This window comes from Branchiostoma floridae, chromosome 15 (genome assembly GCF_000003815.2).
Source record: "Branchiostoma floridae strain S238N-H82 chromosome 15, Bfl_VNyyK, whole genome shotgun sequence".
Taxonomy (NCBI): Eukaryota; Metazoa; Chordata; class Leptocardii; order Amphioxiformes; family Branchiostomatidae; genus Branchiostoma; species Branchiostoma floridae.
The window spans coordinates 5,560,544-5,586,635 of record NC_049993.1 but is presented as its reverse complement, the minus strand read 5'-3'; the positions used below and the strand labels follow the sequence as shown (position 1 = coordinate 5,586,635).

Sequence of the window (26,092 nt, the reverse complement as noted above, 5' to 3'; positions counted from 1 at the left end):
AACATTAAAAAAGTGTGAAAAAAATGTTAAACGTTTCCTTATTGCTGTTTACACTGAGGAATACTTGACGAGGCTGCTATGATAACAGGTCAACTAACGTAACAACACAGATAACGTTTATGGTACAGTTAGAATGGCTTCAGCGCTCATTTCTCGGCGACCAAATCCCCAGTAAACAGACCAACAAGTCTATCACAGACAGCGGTTAGCGGTTACCGGTATTTGGTGATGATTAATGATTGGTTAGCGATTGTACAAGTTTGTTTTGGAGTCAATTTGGCCGTGTCCGGGCCGAAAGGCCGGGCTGTTATCTTGGTTTGTCGAGTTCGCGGGGATAGGTAAATACCGATAACATATTCTCTTCACCCATAGTAATCCATTATAGCGGGCACACATACAAACTCGCCTAATTGGCAGGGTGATACGGGCAGATACAAGTCAATTCGCTGTGTTGTGATGCCGAATAACAGAATGCTAGTTTCTTTGCACGTGTGAAATGAAACTTTTTAAAAGCACTTGCTTCCAATTGGAACTGTAGATGCTGGAGAGGATTTATTAAGAAAAATTACTTTTTTTTCTGAGCATGGCTAACAGCCTTCCAGCGCAACACTAGATTTTCTTTTAAATCACATCACTATACTGTTCAATTGCCCAGTTTTCAAGTCCTTCTACTGCAACAGTTTCTTTCCCCGGACAGTCAAATTATGCAACTCTCTCGACGACAACTGTTTCCCTACAACTTCAGCCTTCAAAACAAATGTCCATCGCTATCTCCGTGCACAGTCATTCCCAACTTCTTAGTTCATTCAACTTCATTGTCTTGAAGTTGTCTAATTAATGACTTTGCTTTGAACAATTTCGTTTAAGAAGCAGCTATGTGTTAGATATAGAAATGAGTGTACGTGTGAAACATGGCGCTATATGATTCATCCATTCTTTAACATACGTCTACAGAAGAGAACAAGAGAAAGAATGACAACTGTCATGAACTATAACAACAAAACACGATGTGTGGCACGTCTTACTTTCTGGGGTCACTTAAGGGGGCGCGAAATCACTTAAGTCTTAAAGCAAACTTTGAAAGGACCACCAGACAATGGAGTTGACTCTTGCTGTGACGGCACTACCCCTGTGACGTCATGAGGGAACCTCACGGACGACTTATGACGATGAATCAGACGACACAGTGCCTGTATCAACAGCCGGCATTCCTTCAGATACTTCACTACGTCTACATCCGTTTTCTGACGCCGATAGCACGTAGCGTGCTTCCTCCGTCTAAAAGAGGACTGGTTCATTGCGACCACGGGGGGCCCTGAGTTTTACTCTACTGTGATTTCATTTCTTTGCACAACTAGCCTTTAACAGTTATAATTCGCTAGGATTAGAACTTGTACACAGGTTAAGTGTGCAGGTGTTACATACAGGTGTTCATCAGTTTCACATGAAAAGAATACTATCAAGAAATTTGTTATAAATGATTGCCCCACCCACTTTCAGAATGGTACATTCCAAACACTCTCAAGTTCTTTCACCCGGCACAGGTGTTTGGGAGTGCGTGTGACGGCAAACAGAGAACTGTGGGGACAAGTGGGCAGGGCTGCTGCTGGGCAACGCGGTTATTTTGCCAGGCGGAGTAAAGCGGCTAATCCGTGCCTGGAGAAACAGTCATGTGCACTGAGAGGGGCATGATTCACTCAGGTATTACATATCTACTCCCGCACACTTGTGGATCGGAGACCTTTCTTCTCGTCAGCTAATCGTGTTAGAGAAGGAGGCTAAACGGGAGTGACACGGACCGCTTGGGATGACTTTCTGTACGGGAGAGTAGTGGACGTCTGGCCGAAGACGCCGTCACGGACATACGGTGGGGTTAAAACCCGAAACCGGGACGGAACCGATGAGGAACTGACGGTCGGGGAAGCGTGTTAAACGCCGTGAACTTCCTCCCGGGAGCCAGACGACCAGACTAGCCATGGGGCACGCGGCTCGTGTGGAGGAGCTTACGCTACAAGAGGCGATACTTCAGGGGATGTTCAGCCAGGTGAGAGAGATGGTGGAGGAGGGAGGCATGCCGGTGAGCAGGCGGGACCAGGAGGGCCGCACGCCGCTCATCTGCTGTGCCCTGTGCCTCCGGCAAGACCTTGGTATTGGCATGGCTAAGATGCTACTAGAACACGGTGCTAGAGCCGGGCCTGTGGACAGGGCGGGGAGGAACGCGCTCAGCTACGCGTGTTCATCGGGATCTGAGGGGCTCGTCGACGTTCTGCTTGGCGCTGCTGACTTTGACTTGAACAGGAAAGACCGGCAGGGAAGGACGGCCTTGTTTCACGCCGCGTCTAAAGGAAGGACGGACATTGTGAGGAAACTGGTGGGGAGGTTACTGCGGTACGACCAGCCGGTCAATGTCAGGGACATGGCCGGGGTTTCCCCGCTTCTGGAGGCGGCTAAAAATGGACATTCAGGGGTGATCGACGTCCTGATTAAGGAAGGAAACGTCGAACCGACACCTAAGGAAGAGACGTACCTTTTGACGAGTAAGGAGGAATACAACTTAGTGAAGGTGCACAGGGCAAAATTCTTAAGACACAGAAACTGTTTTAGAGACGTTGTCGAGAAGCCTACACCGCCGTCGAGGGCGCAGAGTGCACCCAGTAAGGCACGAGAACCCGTCGGGATCAGGCCGGGGAGCAGCCGCCCGCCCAGCGCAATGTTACTCCTCCGACCAAAGACAGCGCCCAACCGTATCGACCTCCCGACCCCCTCCCCCTCTGGTAGCTTTGACTGGCGGTCGATTAGGCCACGGACGAGTTGGAGAACTGAGCTGCAGGATCTGTACAGAGTACTTGAGGTCCAAATCTCTCCGTCGTACCGGAAAAGCGCGGTCCCTCCGCCCAAGGTGCCGACCCCGCCGCCGAGCGAGAGCGGTGACAGCGAGTCGGACGCCCTGTCAGACCGTGGCAGGAGGAAGGGCATATCGACCGGCGGGACCTCGGCGAAAGATTCATTCAAGCGCCGAGCATCTCTGCTGGGAGGTACGCTGAGCAGAACGAAACGAGGGTCTCTTCCCGTGGTGCCAACGATTGAGCTCCCGGAGGAAAAGGAAGAACCACTGTCTGCCATACAGAAGTTTAAGAAGAGAGGCTCCATGTCCGTTAGAACAACTATTCTATCAGCTAAACTGAAAGACTTGGAAGGGAAGGGTACGAAAGATGGAACAGATACTAGAGCGTTGTCAAGTCGTCGCGGGTCTCGCGACCCTGACGCGTCCTCATCGGACGACAACAGGAGGCCGAGGTCCGCCAGGTCGAAGAGAGGGTCGAAAGACTCGGATGACGAGACGAAGGAGAACCGTGACAGAAGTGACAGTTTCCGACTCGACCCTGCCAAGCTCGCGAAACCCAAGCGAGGTTCCATCTCTGTACAGACGGACAACAGGAACGACTCAGTTCCAAGAGAAAAGTTGACAGTAAGCCCACCCAAGCTGACACTGAGCCCTCCAAAGAACGACGCCACAAACAAGCGTATCTCCGCCCCGGCCCTGCTCAGGAACAATTCTAACGTAGATATAGACGAACAGGCGGCGGTACAGTTTGGATTTACTGAGGCGACACTGAAACACTTACAGACTCTCGCTGACGAGGCGCTGCTTCACGGAGACAGCGTGTTCTCAGACACGGAGTCGTACTATAACGGCGTCTCTACACCCAGAAGACTGTCCACAGTCACAGAGATCGAAGATTAAGAAGTCATCCCAAGAAATTGAGAAGACACCGTCTGAACTTCTTAAACACTATGACACGTCTTGGCAGATGTGAAATATGCTACAGGTAGATCACATAGTTGATATAGAATAGTTTCTATTTTTTATGCTTTGCTGATATACGTATATTATTGGAGCTGTATTGAAGCGTGTGCAATTTAGCATGACACTACTTAAAATGTCAAATTATCCCATGGACGAAAACTCAAGAGAAATGGCTGTCAGTTTTCGGTTCATCAGTCGGAAATCCCGCTTACATTTCTTTTCTTGTTAAACAAATATCAACAGATCATTTGAAATCCCATGTTATGTCACAACATCGTGTTGCCCCGTCACATTACAGCTAAACAACCCGCTTACGGCCGACATTCCTCAGTTCGAATGGGAAACTAAGCTGTGTGTTATCCCCGATAATTAGAACATTCCGCTTGTCACAGTTCACGTGTTGTACTAACAAAGTCAGACGGCACGGAATAACGACAACCCCAAGCTTAAGGCATTCTCATACAAACAAGGCTCTGTAGTCCAGGTCCCCTTTTGTTGTGTTGTTAAGGAGTCGGAGGGTTGTTGCAGCGTCTGACCGTGTTGTGTGAGACTTATGTACGGTAACCAGCGGGGCATGACAGGCGGGGGACCGATCAAACAGTCCCGGCAAACATTTAACGACGCTACGGAAAAACACGCCTCGGCACACCTGGTTTGTTCTGATAAAACCGCGGCTATTGTATCGTTGCAAATTTTGATCAAAAAGATATAGGGATATTTGGAAAATCGTCCAGTTGAGGGTAGGAACATTTCTATATCATACGTATTCATTCGACACTTTTCACCAATATATTACGGGAAAGCCTTTCAAAAAGAATGTTTAATTAAGTGTGCGGCAATAGACAGTATTGAATACAGTCGTATACATGTCAAAATCCTGCAGCGGCTTTAAATTTCTGTCATTACCAACATATGGCGCCTCGCTGTTAAAGCCCAATTCGGCACGCATCTACCATAAAATCCACCCCATATAGCTTATTGGATTTGCTGTACTTGGTATCCAGGGAGGGGTCAACGTCCATGAGGTCACACAAAAGGCAACACACCTGTTTGAACGTTTTCACAGCGCCTTGTACAGTCAACACTTCCTTGTTTGTGCCGAAGTGTCCTGCCATATATCTATCACAGGTACGAACACCTGGTTTTTGTTCCTTGAACAGGTAAAAAAACACCGCCCAGGTGTTCGATGTTTCTGTCACATAAATCTTTCAACACCTCTTTGAAGACGAGAAGTTTCTAATGGTCGGTAACAGTTTGTTTACACGGTAAATAACCCGGGCTGTTTACTTCTTTGCTCGGCACAAAGGAAAACAAACACTTATTCAAATTCTTAAGACAAGACATCGCTTAGTCATTCAAAACATGTCGTCATAGATTTATTTCAACTAATGACTCGTACAAATTGTAAGTGCCAGTTCACATGGGTACATTTATACATTAAGTTTTGTTTTGTAAACCTCAGATACTAGACACTAGTAAGTGAGTATACAAGACATAGTTAAGATAGTTAAGATAGATATGATAAAGTTTTTGTGAAGATGATTAAGTTCTTGTGCAATGGTATCAGTAATTTTGCGGCTCACACTGTCTTAACAAGTTTACATCATACATCGTACATTATATAATGACAATGCAAATTTTCATATAGCATTATTTAAAAATCAATATCAAATGATTTACATTTATGTTTGATGACAATGGATTGATTTTTATAAAATATCAAGCTTTGTTGCATAAGCCATACAAAATGTGTTGATAGGATTTTTCTTACATTTATAGTACTCGTCATTTTTTTTTCACTTTTGGTTCCTACGCATCTGTTCTTGTATCAAATCATATCTTTCATATGACGCAATGCCAAATGATTTTATCAATGTAATAAAAAAAGTCACTATTTTATAATGTTGTTGTTTTTCTTTACGACCTATGTCGCTCTTCTAATGCGAAAGGAGTAATATATTCTAAGTTTTATTCCGCTCATACGAGTAGTCGTCTGAATTTACAAGGGAAAAGAAAGTACATAACAGGAAATAATTGCTTTGTCTTGCTATCGTAAGTGAATCTAGACCATAACGATCACGTCTTAAAGAAATGTCCGACACTGTCGGGAACTTGTCGTGGAAAGGTTCTGGCGGTTGCTGCCCCAGCGACCATCCGTAGTGAAGTACTATAACACGCTGAGTGAGCGTTTCCCTCTTGAAACAGTTTTACTTTCAGTCACCGGAAACGGTATAAAAAAAGAAACACGTCATCACAGGTGTATACAGTACGTGTACAGTTCTAAATGTCTTAGTGTGTGAAAGAAATGCAAGAGGAGGAAAGGAAGGAAGGCCGCAAAAGCTTGTAAGTGTTTGTACTTAGACAGGTGCTGAAAAGTAACATTTGAAAATGTTCTGCCAGGAGGTGTGATTGAAAAATCGTCTCACAACCCTAAGTGTGCTGCACAGTTTTCTCTAAGACGGCTCCTTGATCTTAGCGATCGCGAGAACATCGTGTCGGGATACTCTTGTCAACTGTAGGATTGCTTGGTTTCTTTTTCAGTTTTCTCCAGAAATACGTGCATTTTCAGTTAAGCGGTTCCCTCACACGTGTCCTCGCTATCATTGCCGGAAGTTGACTCATTTTCGACTCCTCCCGAAGAGCCTTCGTCCACGTCTTCCAAAGCGACGTCACTCGGCGTGTACACCTCCAGAGGCGGCGCATTCGGGTCGGCGGGCACGGCGCCATCCTCCTCCGTTCTGTACATCCCGCAGTCACTGTTGGTGACCTGGAGGGTGCTGTATGACGTTGGCTGTCCACCCGCGAGGTGGCGCTGTTGTGTGGACGTCACAGGTGGTGGCAGTGGCCGTGGTGATGGGCACGTCTCGTATTCGTGCGCATGTTCGTACAGGTTGGGTGTAAGAATGTCAGGGTCGTTTTCTGTGTTGCTCTCAGTGTTATTAACAGTTTCTTCATTACCCCCGGCCCCCGCGTATTTCTTGTTGACGGTAAGGCTTCCTCTCAGAGACTCTTGCCAGATCCTCTTCCGACGCCGATCCTGCCGTCTGCGCCTGTGCATGACGCACAGGGAAGGGATGCCGGTCAGTAAACCCATCGCTGCTGAGGCCAACAAGGCGATCAGGACGCACGACAAACTCCCTGAAGATTGGTCTGTGTCTTGTGTCTCTTTTCTGGCACGTGCACTTGTTGTGCCGTATAATGTAGTTGTCGGTCGTTGCGTGGTCACCAGGAGGCGCTCTGGTGAGGTCTGCTCCGAGTTTGTCAGGTGGCGGACAGTCGTCGGTGGAGGTGGTGAAGGTTTGGCCGTCGTTATCGTTTGTTGGGACGTTGAGCCGGTTGGAATGGTAAAATTTTTGTCTTCAGTTATTGCGACGCACTCCGGCAAGCTAGTGACACGATGAGTGCGCACTTGTATCGTGGTTTCCGTCTTGCCCAGGTAGCTGATAGAACTGATACCCTCAGCGCCATCGATGTGCTGTCCGGAGTTAAGCATGATACATCGTCGACAGGACCAACCTTTCTGCGATAAGGTGTGTTTCACCGTTGCTGTGACGTTGTACGTTGCCACGGATACCGTGACAGTCGTTTTCTGGCCAGGAAGCAGACCGCTTGGCAGGTCCACGCTCTCGTCGTTCCCGATCATCCACACGAGTTGGGGTTGTCGTTCCCAGTACAGGCGACAGGTGGCGGTGTAGGTATAGTGGAAGGAGACAGGAGGCGCTGATAAGAGCGATGTGGGAACGGCGGACACCTTCAGACTGGTGGACAGTGCTGCAAGTGGACACGGCAAGGTTACATTGTGGCCCGGGAGTTTTTGGCCACGCCACAGGGGCGGGTACCCACAGGTGGGCCGACTGCTGTTGTTGAAACTGAGCCCATGAAGCCATGGGCTTGCGCAGGTGCACCTCAAGGGGTTGTGACGCAGATCCACCATCATCATCCATCCAGTAAGCGACCCATCTGCTCCTGCAATAATCCGATTATCCGCCAGGGAGAGCTTCTCGAGGCTCGTCATGTTGTGAAAACAATGGGCGTGAACGTAGGTCAGTTTGTTGCTGGAGAGGTCGAGCGATCGCAGAGCCTGAAGCGCCTGGAAGCTACCCTGATGTATGTCCGCGATCTTGTTCTTTGCCAGGTTGAGAACTTCCAGGCGGGAGAGACCGCAGAACCAGTGTTTCTTCAGTGCATTCAGTTCGTTGCTCTCAAGGCTCAGAGATTCAAGAGACAGCAGGGATTCGAAGGCGCATGCCATGACGTGCTTGATCCTGTTGAAGTCAAGGTCAAGTGAGGTCAGTGACGTCAGACCACGGAAGGAAGCAGTCATGACGACATGGAGGTCGTTGCCATGGAGATCCAGAAAGGTTATGTGGCGGGAACCATCGAAAGCGCGTGGCTCGATCGTGTGGATTTTGTTCTGTCTCAGAGACAGCCATCTTGCTTCGGGTAGGGAGAAACTACCTGGCTCTAGCACGGGTAAATTGCTGCCCACAATTCCGAGAAACTCGAGGTGCTGAAGTCTCGCGAGAGCTCCCGCACTCACGTCCGTGACGTTGGCCTCCAAGAACGAGAGACTGCTCACCTGTTGGAAGGGCTGAAGAACGTCATCCGAGAGGGACCGGAAGTTGTGACCTTTGACCAAGAAGAATCGCTCTTCCTCCAGACAGAGAGGGATGCTGGTAGATCCGGCATTGTGACACTCAGTGCACATCAGATTGGCTTCCAACGCATCTAAGTTTATAAATAAAGAAAAAAAATGACATTGAAAATATGAGACAAAATTTCAACATGTACTATACAAATCACAGCTGATGTTTATGTACAAAAGTCACATGAGGCATTACCATGCGACATTAAGTAAGAAATTTAAAAAAGCACGACTGGAACGAATCAAAGCACAGGGCGCCCGATGAGTCTGCCCCAGTTGTTCAAGAAAATTGGATATTTCGCCATCAGTAGTCATATGCGGCAGTTCATGTGACCACAGTACCAGAGCGCTGTGCTCTCCGCAAATACTATTTCCAGAGGACATAAGAGACTTGGGATCTAACGTTATAAACGTTTGGCTACCAGGCTAACAAAAACGTGCATGCCACCATGTACAATATAAGACCACGCTGACTTAATTTTCTGGATGACATCCGCGCACGCATTGATTTTCGCCTGTTCTACAAAAATGTAGTCACATGTCACCCAATACACCTTTCTCGCGCGGCGGCCATGATACTAGTAGATCTAAAACGAGTTCAATGAGGCAAACAAAAGACTGTCCATCATAATTAGCAGCTCAACGAATGATAGCATGGAAATTAGGAAATTGACCAATAAGAGAATGGCTTCATGTCCGTCAAATATTTGCATTATTATGTTTTTATTTTGCATCTCTTAAGGGACTATGGGATCAGTACGCGAGTCTAAATTGCTACATATTTCACTGCATAACACTAGTTATAATACTTATTATATGTTCTTATATTGTGAAAATTTGTGTGGTCAGGGGAAAAACTAAATTGGAGCCGATTTTAGGAATAAGTTTTGTCTGTTTGCCTCATTGACCTCGTCTTCAATCTATCATGGCCGCCGCGTGAGAAAGGTGTATAGATTTCCTGGTCTACCAGGATTTTATGCTTCCCAGAAGATCTGCTCTCCAGTGTAAGGGGGCTCACGGTCAGGGCATGGAGCCACAGTGCCCTTGTTCCAGGAAAATCAATAAAAATGTATTAATGAAATAGCGACGATTGTCTCTTACAGTCTTATTGGAGTCCGAGGTGAATTTAAGGCCTGGGAAAGAACCTGTGGTTCAGCAGCATTTTTTTTCACCCCGCCGGCATTAGTTTTGGGGTCTCCAGAGGATGTCATCCATAAAACTAAGACAGTGTGGCCTAATCCTTAAAGAGACAGACGGAGTTTCATGATGCTCATAAACAAACCTTGGTCTGAAGAAGACTTGCACAACTTGTTTGAAAATCTAAGATCCAAGAGTTTTCGAGGGAATATGTTAAATGTTGATATTTGTCTACATGCGTACCTTTCAGTCCGTGTGGGCCTGTGAACACGTGTTGGTGAAACTCCCACCACAGCTTGTAGAACCCCGCATTTTCCACTGCGCAGCTCCGGGAAGGTCGCCTGTGGCAGCCCCGCAGGCAAACCGTCGCCCCTGCGGTCCACACGGCCAGGGGAAATATCACCACACAGAGCGCGCACACCACAGCACCGTGCGCCATGTCCGACAGCAAAAATCGTACTGACGCAAGACTGATGGCTCAGTAAAATATGATCTGAAAAAATTATTTCCAAGAAACGCGTGATTTGGGGCGGTTTGATTGGTCTGCCGATGACGTCTGCTTCAAAATAGCGACCGTAGCTACAGGAGCGATATTGTATATTTATATTCTGTTATGAAACACGCGTCTCCTTACCTTAATATCATAACCTCCGGTGGGACGTTGTATTTTGAGGTCAATAAGACAATAGAAAGAAATAGCTATGAGATTATTTTTATGATTTTCGAGATATCTAATTAGGCGTTGAAAAACAACGTATCTGCAAGTTGAATGCTGATTTTCTGTATCATATTCACGTCCTTATTGTGGCCTCCGGCGATGACGGTTTATTTCAGAAAAAAATATTCATAAGAGCCTTTTGGGGCGTTTCTATTTTTCAACGTTACCTGGTGACTCTACAAAAAAAAAATCATTATCAAGATTGTGACTTCAGGATTTTTTTGTAGAAATATGGCTGACTTATGATACTAGCTTTATGATTTCGTAACATCGATAACCATAGCAGCTAGCTGCATAGTACAAGTAATATATATACTGCGTAATTGGGAAAACGCCGGGAGAAATCTGTCTAACTGAATCTCTTTGCTCTTATATGTGGAGAAGGAGACCTCAAGCCAACCGTTCACACTTACGCCACATCTTCAGAAAAGACGCTGGGGAGAGTCCAATGTTGTTTCTAGTGTGACGATGCCCTTGCAGCTTTGCTGACTCTTCTTGCTCTGGCGTCTCAGCGCTGCAGGCCTTGGCAACAGTGGCGACGTCTTGTTGTGTGTCGGTTCGAATAAAGTTCCTAAACGGGGAACATGCGGCTCCAGCGTCTTTTCTGAAGATGTGGCGTAAGTGTGAACGGTTGGCTTGAGGTCTCCTTCTCCACAATATATCTACGAATCTCTTTACTCTTACTTCATACAGATCAGAACAATTGTCGACGACGAGAAAATGATAATTAAGACGTGGAAAAATATATCACAACTTTTTCCTGCAACTTTTAAAATGTTCCTTCGCTGCTGTTTCTAATCTAATCCATCATATTTTGCTACTGTGGGTGGTAATTATATCATGCCCACCCGGGGACTGGCCTGGAGGCTGCGTCTGACGTCATGACGTGTGTTCGCCCCTTGTTGCCTGGCAACGATGTCATCACAGGAACATATTTGATAGCTTCTTGCTCTTGGAGACGATCCAAAACCTCTGAGTTTGTCTTAAAGATATGCATTGTATTTTTTTGGGGGGGGGGGGTCCTGGGTTCATTTCCTGATGGATAAAAACTTTGATTGCCTGTGTACCATCCTCATAGTAACCGCTGGTTCAATCTGTTCGCTTGCTTCCGTAGTTAGGCCATGTTGATTTGAATATGTGGGTGACATACGCGCGCGCATCAATTTTCGACCGCTTAAAAGAACGTTTTCAACCATTCTATAAATCATACAAAGTAGCTGCAAAAATAGCATATATATGTCGTAAATTGAAAGCAAAATATTGGAAAATATATACTAATGTCATAGAATGCCTAAGTCAAAAAAGAAATTTTGAAGAAAAAAAAAATATTGCTCTGTATAGCACACTCGTGTTGTTCAGTCATTTGTTCAACCTTCCAGACCACTTAGATTTCATAACGAAGGCAACTTTAACGCGTGTGTCATCAATATTGGCAACTTTATATGGCTTAAGTAACGTTACCAATCCTCATTCCTGTATCGGGTATCATCAAATCTATGCATTGATACCCCCTATCCAGTGAAATGCAGCTAGCTCCTCACACAATACCGTAAAGCTAATGCCAAGTGTTGCATATCGACCATCATTACCGTGTTGGGATAGATATCACGAAACTGTAAAGATTAGAAACCACCTTAGACGTAATACCCGCTATTATCCACCTGGTAGAACAACACTGGCGCACTCGGTACAAAAGCCGTGTCGGACCGGCCGCCGTCAGAACCTGTTCCGCTCCAATTAGCGACTCGGGACACACGTTTGTTCTTGCTACAAAAAAGTCGTTTTTCTTACCACAGAAAAGGACATTGTGAAAGGAACAAAAGTTTTTTTTTACTCATTCTCTGAGTACGTTCTGGTGTTTTAATGTGTGCTGTGGACAAGAAGTGATCCATATTCCGTCTCCATGGTGATGACATTGACCCTTTCAGAAGAGAATATAGGCAGAACCACTTGTAACTGTAACAAACCGACAAGCCTAGCCAACGTCAAAACATTGCAGACTGGAATTACCTTTTAATGGCTTCTTTATTTTACCGATATCGGAAACTGCCAAGATTAAGCCCTACATTGAACACAATGCCGTCCAATTTTTCATACCTAAAAACATGTTCGATACGTGTAATCTGTTTTTGGGTAGTTTCACACCTTCTGTGGGTCATACGGTTACGATTTGTCTTTGCCCTTGTCGCAATGTTATACTATAGTGGGGGATAAGTACACACAAATGAGATGACTTGTCAAACGAACGTTAACGTTTGGATGACAGAATAATACCTTTTCAGACATCCTGCCCCCTATAGGACTCGGTCACATCCGTACGTACGATCGAACTAAGACCAATATTTGGAGATAGTTGTTGCATGTGTTGCATAGAATCCAACTGTCATTTAATGGAAAAGGCAGTAATAGTTCCTTGTCGTTTCGTGGCGTGCTCGAACGACAATCCTACGACATCAGAATCGCACGACGACTTACAAGGACGGTAACCGCGGTCTGAGCTAGATTCCAAGCAGACGTGTCAGCTGAATGAAAAAGAGAAGAATTTGGCCAAATAGGGACAAATAAGTTGCTATGGGATTTCAGTCAGTCTTTTACAGTTTGAACCGGTGCAATGGCCAAGTGGGTAGAGTGTTCGCCTTGCATTCGGTAGGTCGTGAGTTCGATCCCCGGCCGAGTCATACCAAAGACTTTAAAAATGGTACATGCTTCTTTCTCTGATTAGCACTCGGCATTCGGGAAAGAGCATGGAAGTTGAACACACACCACTACCAGTGGACTAGCCCCCTGCTGTAGTGATTGCGTTGTGTGGCCCAAGGGTTTATGAAACGGAGATGGGCGCCGCCCTATGCGCCATCAGGCGCGGGAAGGACTTTAACTTTAACTAACTTTTTACAGTCTATCCAGCTATCCACCCGCCGGTCAGTTCGCTGCAATTAACTCCTACTGGAGTTACGTCCCCTATTACTATACGGCCAGGTCGGAGTCTGGTAGAGACTAGGCCTAAGCTACGTACTCCCAAGAGATAACAAAACCACGCGATACGAGTTCTACACGTAGTACAATCACACAGAGCATGACAAAGACATTAGACAGTGACAAATCTATTCTTTAATCTTCTCAGATTTGCTTTGAAGCCAGCAAGCAGTCAGAAAAGTGGACGGTTCTTCCCGTGAATAATTCACGAAGCTACGAAATGTCATTTTCAGGATTGGCACATTTGTAATCAGTTCATTCAGTATTTTCAACTCCCTGAGGAACATCACGTCTTTCGAGCTTAGATCATGAGTTTAACATCCATACAAAATCTATTTCCACAATACCTTTCAACTAGTCCATGATATAAGACCTATCCAATGCACATATTTGAGACCTATATATCCATACATATTTGCCATGTACCACATTTCACATCAAGTTCACTTTAACAGGTAAAAATTGCTGATACAAGTCCACGTATATCCACAGAAACTATTTCCACAAGTACTTATATGTGTTTAGATTTTACCTGTAAATCGTAGCATGTAAGTTGTTCATAACACGAGATTAACTTTGACATCAACAAATTTGTGGCAGCTCCCATTGTCACTGGAGCTAGTCACACCAAACAATAGTCTGTGTACAGAAAACGTTTCATGTTCACTGAGTCATTTCATTACAATGAAAAACCATTCTTTACATGTACAGTTTTTGATGTAACATAAGAACACATGCAGTTTTCTTTTATGTAGACAGGAAGTTAGTATGAGTAAGCGTCGCAAGACAATTATAGCATATGTTTTAATCATGAAACAAACTGAGGAAATTAAGGATTGTGTAAATCGATTAAAAACATTAAGATGAACGAAAAGACGTCCTATGTTTACCATATCTATGTAAATGATTCTGAACCTTGCACCTGTTTCTCGAGAGTCTAAGTGCCATCAAATTGGCCCTTACTCCACCGTCAGTCCCACTCCTGACCCGGCGGTAGTGAGGGCAGTACCCGCCGTGAAGACACTCACAAACGACCCCTCTCTCTGCTGTGGGTTCAGCAACGGACGTGGGGAGGGGGGCGGCGTTAGTGAGATGGTTGGAATAGGAAGAGACTTGGGTCTCCATCTCAAGTCTTTCTCATACAGCTGGAATATCGTTCTTAATTGGTTGTTTTCCACGTCTCGCACCTCCTCCGGTGGTGCTTCTATAAGGGTCACGGAAGAGGACGAACTTGAGGGAATGCTGGCACTTGAGGCGATGGTACTTGAAGAAAACGGTCGACCTTCCTTCGCGCTCCTTTGTCGTATTGTCGTCAATAAGGGCCGCAGGTGCTGTTCTTGGAAGCTACAAGAGTTGGTGTTGCTATGGCTTGTAAATCGCTGGGGTCTTAGCTGAGGGAAGCTTAAGGAAACAGCGGTAGTTTTTCTCGGTGAGGGTGCCATCGAAAGTCGCTCGGAACGCGCGATAGTCGTCGGCGAGATGGACCGATCAGAGGCGGAGAGAGACGACGTCGTGCTTCGGGAAGAGTCGCTGTCGCTCGCGGAGGGAGGCCCGAACTTCCCGGTCATGATGCGTCGGGTCGCGGCGGTCTTTTGTCGCATGTACCTGGTGTGGATGCTGTGACTCTTCTTCGCCCACTCAGACGGGTTCATGAAGTGTTCGTTGTCCCGGACTCTCGTGGAAGCGCGGCCCTCCCGTAACAGAATCTGCGAGGCCTGGTAGTGTCCGTACTTGGTCGCTAGAAGTAGCGCCGTGAAGCCTTCCTTATTCCTATGATCAATATCAACCCTGTACCGAGTCAAACTGTTCACCAATAGTTTTACCAACTGAGGGTTCCCGTTGATAGCAGCATAGTTCAGCGGGGTGTTGCCCAGCTTGTCGGGACTGTTGGTAACCATAGCGTCCTCGTCGAGTAGGAAGGCGACGATGCCGTATTTCCCGGCCTTACAGGCGTGGTGTAGAACATTCATTCCGGCAGAGTCTTCCACGTTCAAGTACGCTCCGGAACGGGCCAGAATTCTGGCAATGCGGAGTCCGGATTCCTCCTTGTCGACGTAGCAGGTGAGCATGAGCGGGGTGAGCCCGCCCCGGTCGCGCTCCTCCAGGCTCACCCCGATGGACACGAGCAGCCTGACCTGGTGCACCCGCCCGTCCAGCACGGCACGGTGGAGGATCCCCATGGCCCGTGTGTCCCTCACGGCCGGCCGTGTGTTTCCAAACAGCGGCCCTTGACTTGTGCTGTTGACGCCAAAACGCACGTTGTTTGGGAGTTGAACCGAGTCCGCCCGGGTCTCTCCACGGGTCACGCAGTAGTGAGTCTGCAGTAGTCTGATCCAGTCAGGGCCGGCCCATAGAAAACAGCTCAATTACCGGCCTGCCATGAGACCCAATAGAGCTGGTATTTTGTAGCCACCGTGAGAGAGAGATCCAATCACCTGTTCTTTGTCTTGGCCTTGCGCCCTCGTCTTACTAAACAAACCTGCACACATTGTGCGGCGTGGTGGCGGAAATCCAACGCGCACGGCCGTTGCTACGTATCACCAAGGACGCTCCCTACGGGGTTTCTCGCCAGACAAAATCACTTCTTCATAATCATTTTTCACAAGAATTAACAATTCCGTATATCAAACATTTTCGCAAGATAGTCTTAGACTAGTAGACAACGATCTTTTAAGATTTCGTTTCTAGTTCGAAATATCATTTGCAGAACATTTAAAGAATTTAAGTTTCAAACTAACTTCTTGTGAAGACAACAATCGAACCTTTGAGATGGTGTTATTTGCCAGAGCTCCTATTCAAAACTGCTTATGGCATAATACCCGGCTCTATGGAAACCCTTATCAGCCAATTACGGCTTTCTTTATAGGTCCTGGAGAGGCCTCCACAGACTCTTGACTTTTCCTTATAGGACTTACTCTCTCATGAAGGAGTTCAAACAAGTCCTTATAAAGACGGTAGCAAACCGGTAAACAAGCTCCTTGTGTGGGCATTTCATAACCTTTCACTGATTTCTCCTCATGTATTAAAATCAGTGAGATGCACTCACAATACATTGTTCGATTTCCATCTTACTGCCTGCATTGGGGAGGTGGGAAAAAGTGGGCTTTGAATACCTTGAACAGAGTCCACAGAATAATACCTTTCTACATCCGAAGATGTACGGAATTGCTTCTTTCCCAAATGTTCTTGAAGAATTGTGATAACGTCATACGTCATGTTATACGCCTTTTAACCAGTGAAAAGTAGCGCCAATGAAAAGTAGCGAGTGAGTAGTGTTAAGTCAAGTGAAACATACCTCTGTAATTAAGCCATAGCCCAATATGAAAGGGCACCCGTACAAACCCGGAGGCTCTTAATTATAAGTTCTCCCGAGAGATACTTCTAATCACAGTGGTGTGCCTTTTCGTTAATGTGTTTTCATTAAAAAGCTGAAATACCACTTCGTATGTCCACTTCACCACACTTGATTTAACATGGCATCCAAATTAGGACTAGAACCACTTTTGTTATGATATGAAATATTTGTTTGGAATCCATGTATTTGCTGGCTTCCTACAGTCATTGTGGGCTTCAATTTCTCTAATTATAAAAATCGTCATATCTATTCAATACCAACCTACCCTGGCCAACTGACATACTGTAAATGCAGAAATGTTCGAGGTGGATTAATGTTCGCGGTTTTCGGCGACCACTTCACCGCGAAATTAAATCCACCGCGAACATTTTTCTATTAAGGTATTAGACTGCAGTAGATGGTGTTACCGTGAAATTAAATCCACCGCGAAAAGTCATTTTTCCTGCTACCGCGAAATTAAATCCCCGCGAACTTAAATGCATTTACAGTACTTCAGAAAATGTCGAGGATGCTGGATTGAAAAGACACGTTCTATGTGAAGAGTAATAGCTTTCTAAACGCCCAGAGTAAGTAAACACCGTCCCAGAAACAAACATCCCGTCAAACCGCGTTCTAATTTCTAAACGTCCGTCAGGAGCTGCCAACAGGTGTGACCGACTGTCGGCTGGGACAATTCAGACAGCCTGATTTGTGGGACCCCCCAAGGAAAAATTATGGCTAATTTGACCACTGCTCCGGGCCTCTGTAAACAAAGGCTTTGTTGTCAAAGATCGACATGTAGAAAATGTTTAGCGTTAGCAAAAATACTTCGCTCCAATCTCATACAAGTCTTAGTAGGGTATACGTATAGGATGACGATGTTTTTTAGACTGCTAGCCCTTCAAGCCCGGCTTCCTTCACGAGACTTCAATACCGCGGATGTTGTCGAATTGTACTACATTGTACTAATACTGAAGAGTTTAAATGAATAGTGTGAAGTTTAAAATGAAGGATTATGTTGTGTCTTTGTCTGCCTTGTGACGTTGTGTCACAAGCTAAGAATGACAAGATGGAAACAGATGATTAGTAACTGTACACTCAAGGGATTTGTCGTGCTGATATTTGGAGATTGTCGCTAACGTGTACATTTCATGATAGTCGCGCCTTCATATTTTATGTTTTGGGAGGCCTACAAAACATACCGGTAAAGGCCTGCTTTGTCATTTTTCTATTCATATTTGACTCGATGAAAATTATCATTTCAGTCAAGTTGAATGAATAAACAAACGAACAAACATACAGTCAAGTTACGTATTGCTTACCTATTGACCTGGAGTGTAAAATTTAGGATAACCAAGATGTAGATTTTGTACGTCATAATCAACTGAAATGTTTAGATCATTTCGTAAATTTTGTGGACCGTGCGAAAACCTCATATTTCCATGTAAATTTCTGTGATTAGTTACAAGTTTCCAAGTTGTTGTGTGCACTGCGCCGACTTTGTCACGCCCTTGCCATTGAACCAGGCACCAACAACACGGTAGCAACCAGGACTCGACACGTTACCGGTAATAAAACACAAAATTGAAAATTCCGATCGCAGACTGCTTTAAAAACTTCATACCATCTTGAAACGGATCAAAACCGCTTTTGCATCAAGTTTTTACATTGCTTTTTAGTTGCAGAACAGTTTTAAAACATGCTTGAACATCTTTGATTTATACGTCCTTGACCACTGATTCCTAAACTCAAAACCATGTGCATTGATGTCTTGTACCGAGGAGGTTAACATACATGTACATGTACTTTCTTTGTGTACACACGTTAGGAGACAAAGATATTGACATGCTATAACTTGATTGATGACGGCTTTAAATGAGCTACCAATCACTCCTTGTAAGACATCTAACTTGTTCTAAGTTGATTTGAGGAGGGGGGGCGAATTGGATACTGGTCTTAGGGCTGATGTAAACATGGCGTGTTGCCATGACAACAGGATTCAATCATTTGTTAGAAGGGAGCTGGCTAGTGACATTTTCTATTGAACCTGTGGTACGGGCCGGTAGCACAAGTGACCCAGTACAAAAAGAAGCGGCCAGCAAAAGTGTATTATGAGCCCAAATAAGACGAAAAAAAGGCCAGAGAGCCTTCTATGGAGGCTAGTGGTTGGAACACAACGTTACAACAATACAGTAAACAAGAAAGCTTCTAAAAAAAAAGCTGGCCGGTGCGTATTTTGGAAAAAGCCTGGATGTTAAACAAAATCACACGAAAAAAAGAGTTTGTAAACATCGAATTACTGAATTGGTCTTTCTTATATTAAAAAAAACACTACATGAGATTTGTCTAACAAAGAAAAAAAAATTAGCAAGTGGGGTTCGAACCTACGATCTACGGAAGATAGGTACCGTGCTGTAGACCGCTCGGCCACGCTGGCTCGATTACTCAATAGTACGTATAGAAGGGCTATTTGGTTAAAGTGACCGATCCATCCATCCATCCATGCATCCATGCAACCGCTACTCCCGTCTCATAGCCGGTGCTACTCACCGGCAAAAATAACTAGATTACCTCAACATCACGCCTATGTATGCTTCAAGGTTTAAAATGATTGTAAACATTCCTCTTCTACCTAGTACATGTATTAATTTGTAGTACCTGTGAAGACATTGTTTCTGAGCTAGTGATTCCCAACAGACTTAACCTGGTTAAATTATTAGTGTCGGCCATTTTCTAAAACGATTGAACGTCAGTTTACTTGTCTGGCTGTGATTTCTCAAATAAACGGATCAATCTTGTTAACGTTTTAAAGTTTTTGTTTTTTTGTCGGACATTCTTTTACACAAAGCGCAACGACCGGGGAGACTTTGGCACATGTAGCCCGGAATACATGTAGCCTGTGGCGACGATTCGCCAGTCCCAAACTCTACCGGAATGTGGCGCTAGCGCTCTGTTGAAAGGTTTTAACGAGTAGTTTTGTTGAAGGAACATAAATCATTTCTGTGTGACTGGTACCAAACTATGTCTGGCCCGGAGGTCAGGCTTACTGTGTGAGGAACGAATGTGAGGGTGCCTTCAGCAGGGCGAGTAGGTAGTCTCTACCAGACTCCGGCATGGTCGAGTACGAGACTTTAGTCAGGTTACGAACCATACAAGATGTAAAACGTACGGTCCCTAAAACTTAAATGCGCGACAAATATATGTGTGCACATCAACATCTAATCATTCTCCTTCTGTCCACCGAACAAAAAAGCATGCCTCACGTCTGCAAAGTTTGTGATCGGGAATTTGATCGTGCGTTCAACATCGGGCGTCATCTGGAAAGAAAACATCGATACAAGTCAGGTGTTGCCTCGGGAGAAGTCGTCGTTGATGCCGAGACGGGCTCTTACCGGGAGCGCAATGTTTTTGACGACTCCGACGTGTCATCTGAACACGACACGGGACACGGTGCGTTGGTTCCGAAGATGGGGGTTCGACGGCGTCACAGGATGAAGAAAGCGTCTCAGACGCTGAATCTGTGATGCGCTCCGAGCAGGAAGACTAGGCCTAGAAGTGTTGGCCGGCCTTAGGTCGCAAACTGTCCTCCTCGGCCATCTGACTCCTCTGGCGTGTTTTCTGTCTTATTTGGCCAATTTCTACTATTTTTCCAACGACCTCGGTGGAGCCTGGTAGAGGCTAGGGGGTAGGGATGGTATAGCATGGTTGATTGATTGATTGGCTGCTCGATTTATTGATTGCTTGGCTGCTCGGTTTATTGAATGGATGCTGTTGTATTCCCAGATGTAGTCAAGTCAAGTCAAAGTTTATTGCACAACAATTGTAAAACGGGTACAATGTATGGCAAACTTAGGTAACGTTATAATGTATAAGGCAACCAGTAATATACTAGTAGTGGAAGTAACAATAGATGAAGGTTATGCAATGTTCGAAGGAACATAGTGTATGATGCATCGATGTGAAACAAATCCAGAATGTTGCTACAGACTATTTGCTAATAACATGAATTTAGGCGACAGTGAAATGACATCGATAAAAACAGTAAGCTCTCGATGGCGCATTGCATTGCTTGCCCACTGGTAGGCATCCTTCCGTCTTTACAGATGATGGTAGCGCTCAATAGAGGACGTTATCATTGAGGCGAAAATGACACGTCTGAATACAGGGGTAACCAAACCAAAACGTTACTACAAAGGGTTAAACAATTTCATTCAGATACTTCCATCGGGCACAACGTATGGAATATCTTATGTACTTACAACATTGAACATTGAACATTCATATATATATGCTGTGAAATTGTCACTCTCGCAAACAACAGAAAATGTATCTCAATCGTGCACTTAAAGTCACTATCATCTGGAGAACCTTAGGATAATGCAGCTGTATTGTTTATGCCCCACTTAGTATCCACATATAGATTATTCTTTATAAAAGGATGTAGCGGGACCACTCGGCACATGCAAAAGGAGAGACACCATACAACTGACTGAAGAACTGCAACCAACGTTTCTTTTCCAGTAATCAACCTAATCAACTTGGGGCAATTAATGAGCACATACAATGAAATATTTCTTCTTATTTCCGTTAGACTTTCTTTCAGAAATCTCGTAATTCTTGGCGAGTCACATTTTCCTAGATTGATGTCCTGATTTTAGCGCAATCATAGGCGCAATAGACTGAATTTAACATAAAGCGTTGTTCGGATTCCCCCATGCAGAACCTCATGCCGGATCTTTTTCCTTGACCAATGAAAACTGTCAGATATTAATCTCATCACCTTGAGAACTAATCGTGGGCCGGGTTCTAGTGCGCATTCTTCTGACCAATGACACACCAGGATTCAGTTGTTCAATGGACCAATCGAAAACTAGTATTGCTTTTTATCTCACATTGTTTTGTCCTTTGTCTATTTTATTTTCAAATGTCCCAGTGATGATGATATTAGCTGTACTAGAGTACATAACCACTGTGTCTTGTTCACTGATATGTATACCAATAAAAAAATACTAGAGTTCTACAACCTCATAGCTTCGCAAAATGATATCAGCTTTTTCAAGGGAAGTATCATTAGCAAAGAGGGCATGTATGACAAGTTTGGCAGTGCTATCATGAAATGCAATTAATTAGCTGCTTATTTGCATAACTAATACCAAATCATGTACGTCATCACCTAGAATATCTACATACCAAAACGCATGACGATCTTTAGCACGTTGCGAATGATCTACTCACATTATTACGATTTCACCGTTTTGTTGTGCTTCATAACAGGGTCAGTTGGTACTCACCTGCTATCACCTTCGTCACCCAACGCTGCAAGAAACAAAAGCTTAGAGTTAACGTGTGTTTGATGCCAAGTGGAAATATGACTTGCAATTGGGACCAAAGAGTGTCTCTGACGGCACTATCTTACGCTATGATATGAAATATAAAATAATGTACAATGCAGATACATAAATATGCACTGAAATATGCGGATCATATGTTGGAAATAGAGCCTGGAATAACGTTATCGATTATGGGAACAACGCAAAAGAAAATTAGTTTTATTGTAATTGTCTGGCACAAACTTGCACTGGAACAGCATACCTTTACAATAAAGACTGAGGCAACAAACAATTACTCTCCAAGCAGAGGTTAGGCTCCGGTTGTTTTTTTTAACTTTTTTAGTCGTTTTTATCGGGCTTTCTATTTTTTTTTATTATATCTTGCTGTGTCACAACAACAAAATACAAAATGGAAAGCCCGATAAAAAACGACTAAAAAAACGTTAAAAATAAACAGCCGGAGCCTAACCTCTGCTTTGAGAGTGACAAACAATGACACTGATACTGTAAGAACAAAAATGTATTTGACCATTCTGACTAACCTACTACTACTAGCCTTATGACTGTTTTGATCAGGATATACAGCAAACATTCTGTACATGAAATATACACGGTAGAAAATAGGCTGCATTTTGGACAACGTTAAAGCTTCGAATCAAATAATTCTGGGATTCAAAATGATATCGACCAAGCTTGACAGTGCAGCAACCTTTCACTACTTCCTACAAGGTTGCTAGCAGTGGGGCTCAAATGATATATCTATTACAACTGCATCGTTGATATCTATGATCAATTTTACTTATTTGATCATGATAATCAAAGATATGCAGCAAATTCTCAGCGAAAAATACCTTTGCTCTCAAAGCACTTTTATTCAAGGGTTTTGCTGTCTTTCTAGGACAACGTGGCCAATCTTGTGCGAGAATGAAGCAAAACACAAGAAATACAAAGGCAAAATGAGAGCAAAAGAATTTTATTCACTGCTTATGATGTAAATGAATGGACACAAAACGAACATTTATTTATTTTCAGTCACTCCAGTGTGACAACACAACAAAGTTTGGCGACTACAAACAATCTTAGATGTTATCAGAACAATATTGGACTGCCGTCGTCTATCTGCACTATGTTTACGTATGCAGCATTTGAATCGGATACATGAAGTACGTGACCCAGGTGATCTGGGATAAAAGCAACATTAATTTTTTTGTTTAGATACAAAAGTAAACCAGACCAATGCAAATAACACGATTTACGTGATCGGGCTTACAACAGTGGTACAAAGTTCTACAAAGGCCACGAACAAATCTTTAGGTAAATTCATTGTCCATATATATTAGCTAGAGATACTTGACAGTTCACGTACCAGCTAGGAAAACAATACTGTAAATGCAGAAATGTTTGCGGTGGATTTATGTTCGCGGTTTTCGCGGTGACCACTTCACCGCGAATTTAAAACCACCGCGAAAATTTTTCTATTATGATATTAGATTGCAGTCTATGGTGTTACCGCGAACTTAAATCCACCGCGAAAAGTCCCTTTTCCCGCTACCGCGAAATTAAATCCCCGCGAAATTAAATACATTTACAGTATAGCCTCACATTAACTTAAACATATTGCACAACATCATTGCTAAAAGTACAGAACTGTCGATGACATTTTAGCAAAGATTACAACTATATAGAAGAGCCTATTTGAAATAACACCTTTGCTCCCAAAGCTCGTGTATTCACGTAGTTCGCCTTCATTCTCGGACAAAAGTGGCGAACAGTTCAGAGTTGGTAAATGCTGACATTGTCAGTGCACTGGTGGGGATAACCTGAAGCCTTCCGTGCTTGAAGACCCGTAGAAAGTTATTTTGCTGCTTTTTTCTTTAAGGCTGAGACATTTGTTCCTAGTGTTAGTGTATTAATATGTGCTGGGTGATGGTGGTATGCGTTAATGTGCCAAGTGCAACTGTTAGATGTTAATGTGCAGTGTTAGTGTGAGTGCTGCTAGTGTTAATGTGTGTGTGTATGTGAGTTAGAACGCGATATGAAGTGGCGGAACGTCAGCCTAAGCCTTCAGCAGCGAACTTTCCACAGGACGCCAAGTACAAAAAACCCCAAGTTACTTCAATACCAAATACACCAGCAATGTCAACATTTGCTAAATTCTAAACTGTTTCCCACTCTTGTACAAGAATGGAAGCAAAATATGGGAATTAAATACGGCTTAAGGTGAGAACAAAAGACTTAGTTCAAAGACATAGAAACAAAAACAACAATTTTGTGCCAGCCATCGAGAGTTCTGTACTGGAATAACTCAAGATGTTGCTGACAAAAGGGTACTAAAATAGGGTTTGTATGAGGGTGGTTGTTCCGTATTACCTTACGTATTATGCCTCGCCTCGTAGTCACCTCGCTCCGAATATTACGTGAATAAGACGGCTTTCTGTACAAGTAAGGCAGTACAACCAAAGCAGGATATGACTATATGCTATACGGAAAATGGCCATACGTGTCCTCACAAAAAATACAATAATCTCGACTTCCACTGGGTCCAGACGTCCTCATGGCAGGGCTTTCCGTGGTATCGTAATCCGGGCTTGATTACATACGACAGTAGGAAGATCACGTACTCGTAGTTGGTGTCGGGTGATCACAGGATTGTGGAAGTTGCCGAGAGCTCGATATGTCTCCTTCCCAGGTTCTGTCACTGCAATAAAGTCAAATCACAGGCAATAAGAACGAGACAGCCAGACTAACGTTTTGCCTTGTTGCAGTTATAACTTCAGCTAAGTGTTTGGCTTAAGGAGAAAGATGGCTACTACACAAGTGAGCGTTAGATTGGAGCAAGCTGTATATGATCTACTCACAGTGGCGATATCGATGGCACCCAGTCAACAGTCGAGTTTTTGTTGTCCTTCAGGACTGCATACAACACGGGACTGGACAGTATGCACTTCCTGGCCCACCGCTGTAAGAATTTGAAACAATTTCACAACGTTGTTCAATGGTGAGCGGAAATGTGACTGTACATGTCCGATTGCAAACTGAAAGTGTCGCTGACGGACAATTAAATGACTCTCAGTCGCCGACGGACAATGACTTTCAGTTGCAACCGAACATGTACAGTGTCGCTGACGGACAATCAAGTCAAATCACAGGCTACAAGAACGACAGTCGAGCTTATGTCGTCTTGCTTAAAGCTTTGTACTGCTTACATGTATATAACAAAGTGTCAAAGTAGTAACGATAGGTTGGAGCAAGTTGCATAGGATCGACTCACCGTGGTGATCTGACCCAGCCATCAGTCGAGTCTTTGTTCACAGTGCTTCATGTACACACGCATCGCCCTCACCCATGGCTGCGAGATAAATGCATCAATTGCAAGTTAAAGTTTGTTCCATGGCAAGGGAAAATATGACTTGTATCTTCTGTAAGATAGCAAAGTCTGGACGCTGTGCACGGGACGGTTACAAGCTTCTGGTAAGTCCGGACATGGAGAAAATGGTAAAAAAAATAGAAAGCCTGACAAAATTGGGGAAAACACGTTAAAAAACAGCCGAATCCTAACTTCAGTTTGGTGAGTAGGGAAATAGAGCCAAGTCTGTAACTATGTTCAATTCTCAACCCAACAGTCCGTCTAACCTTTAACAAAGCAAATCTCAAAGTATATTAGCCGGGAGATTCTGTTGACGGTTCCCGGCTGGCCTGAAGGCTTGTATGGCGATGCCGTGGATGTTGCCGCGGACGGTACGGTAACTCTTGGCACTCTTCCTCGGCGCTTGCCTCTAGCTCTTGGCTTCCCGCGGCCAAACATTTCGGCTTGAGGCGCGCTGTCCGTGAGGAGAAGCTGAGATACGGTCTTCACTGGTTGGGGAATCGACCGTGAATGAAAGCAATGGACTCCTGTCGAACAAAGGTGTGCTCATGCCGCAGGTGCAAATATTGTCACCTGTCACTTGCTGGTCTGCCATTGGTCCATTGAGGGAATCCTGGCCTGCCATTGGTCTGAAAAATACACCCCCAGAACCTTTCATGATTGGCTGTCTCTGCTGATTGTATCTAAAAGCAATACTAGTTTTCGATTGGTCCATTGAACAACTGAATCCTGGTGTGTCATTGGTCAGAAGAATGCGCACTAGAACCGCCCACGATTAGT

The 26,092-nt window shown here is 44.5% G+C and overlaps 3 protein-coding genes across 5 annotated transcripts; 1 reads left to right on the top strand and 2 right to left on the bottom strand.

The window, feature by feature from the left end:
- The first annotated feature begins 1,587 nt into the window (after nt 1–1,587).
- Nucleotides 1,588–6,161, top strand: LOC118431849 (ankycorbin-like). The gene has a single exon (XM_035843244.1). The coding sequence runs from the start codon at nt 1,976–1,978 to the stop codon at nt 3,743–3,745; it is 1,770 nt and encodes a 589-aa protein (XP_035699137.1). The 5' UTR covers nt 1,588–1,975; the 3' UTR covers nt 3,746–6,161.
- On the bottom strand, nt 5,175–26,092 carry LOC118431848. 3 transcript variants are annotated; one of them, XR_004833013.1, is made up of 4 exons: nt 25,579–25,723; nt 25,217–25,294; nt 24,804–24,904; nt 23,539–24,643 (listed from the first exon to the last, which is right to left on the bottom strand). XR_004833013.1 is itself a non-coding variant. In XM_035843243.1 (2 exons), exons 1-2 carry the CDS (start codon nt 25,748–25,750, stop codon nt 6,378–6,380), a joined length of 2,331 nt encoding a protein of 776 aa, XP_035699136.1. In that variant the 5' UTR covers nt 25,751–26,092; the 3' UTR covers nt 5,175–6,377. The 3 variants fall into 3 exon arrangements, 1 of the variants encoding a protein (XP_035699136.1); XR_004833014.1 differs by lacking the exon at nt 25,217–25,294 and having other exon boundaries at nt 25,579–25,750; XM_035843243.1 differs by lacking the exons at nt 23,539–24,643; nt 24,804–24,904; nt 25,217–25,294 and adding an exon at nt 5,175–8,536 and having other exon boundaries at nt 25,579–26,092.
- Nucleotides 13,394–16,225, bottom strand: LOC118431850 (protein MGA2-like). Its single transcript, XM_035843246.1, has one exon. The coding sequence runs from the start codon at nt 15,459–15,461 to the stop codon at nt 14,241–14,243; it is 1,221 nt and encodes a 406-aa protein (XP_035699139.1). The 5' UTR covers nt 15,462–16,225; the 3' UTR covers nt 13,394–14,240.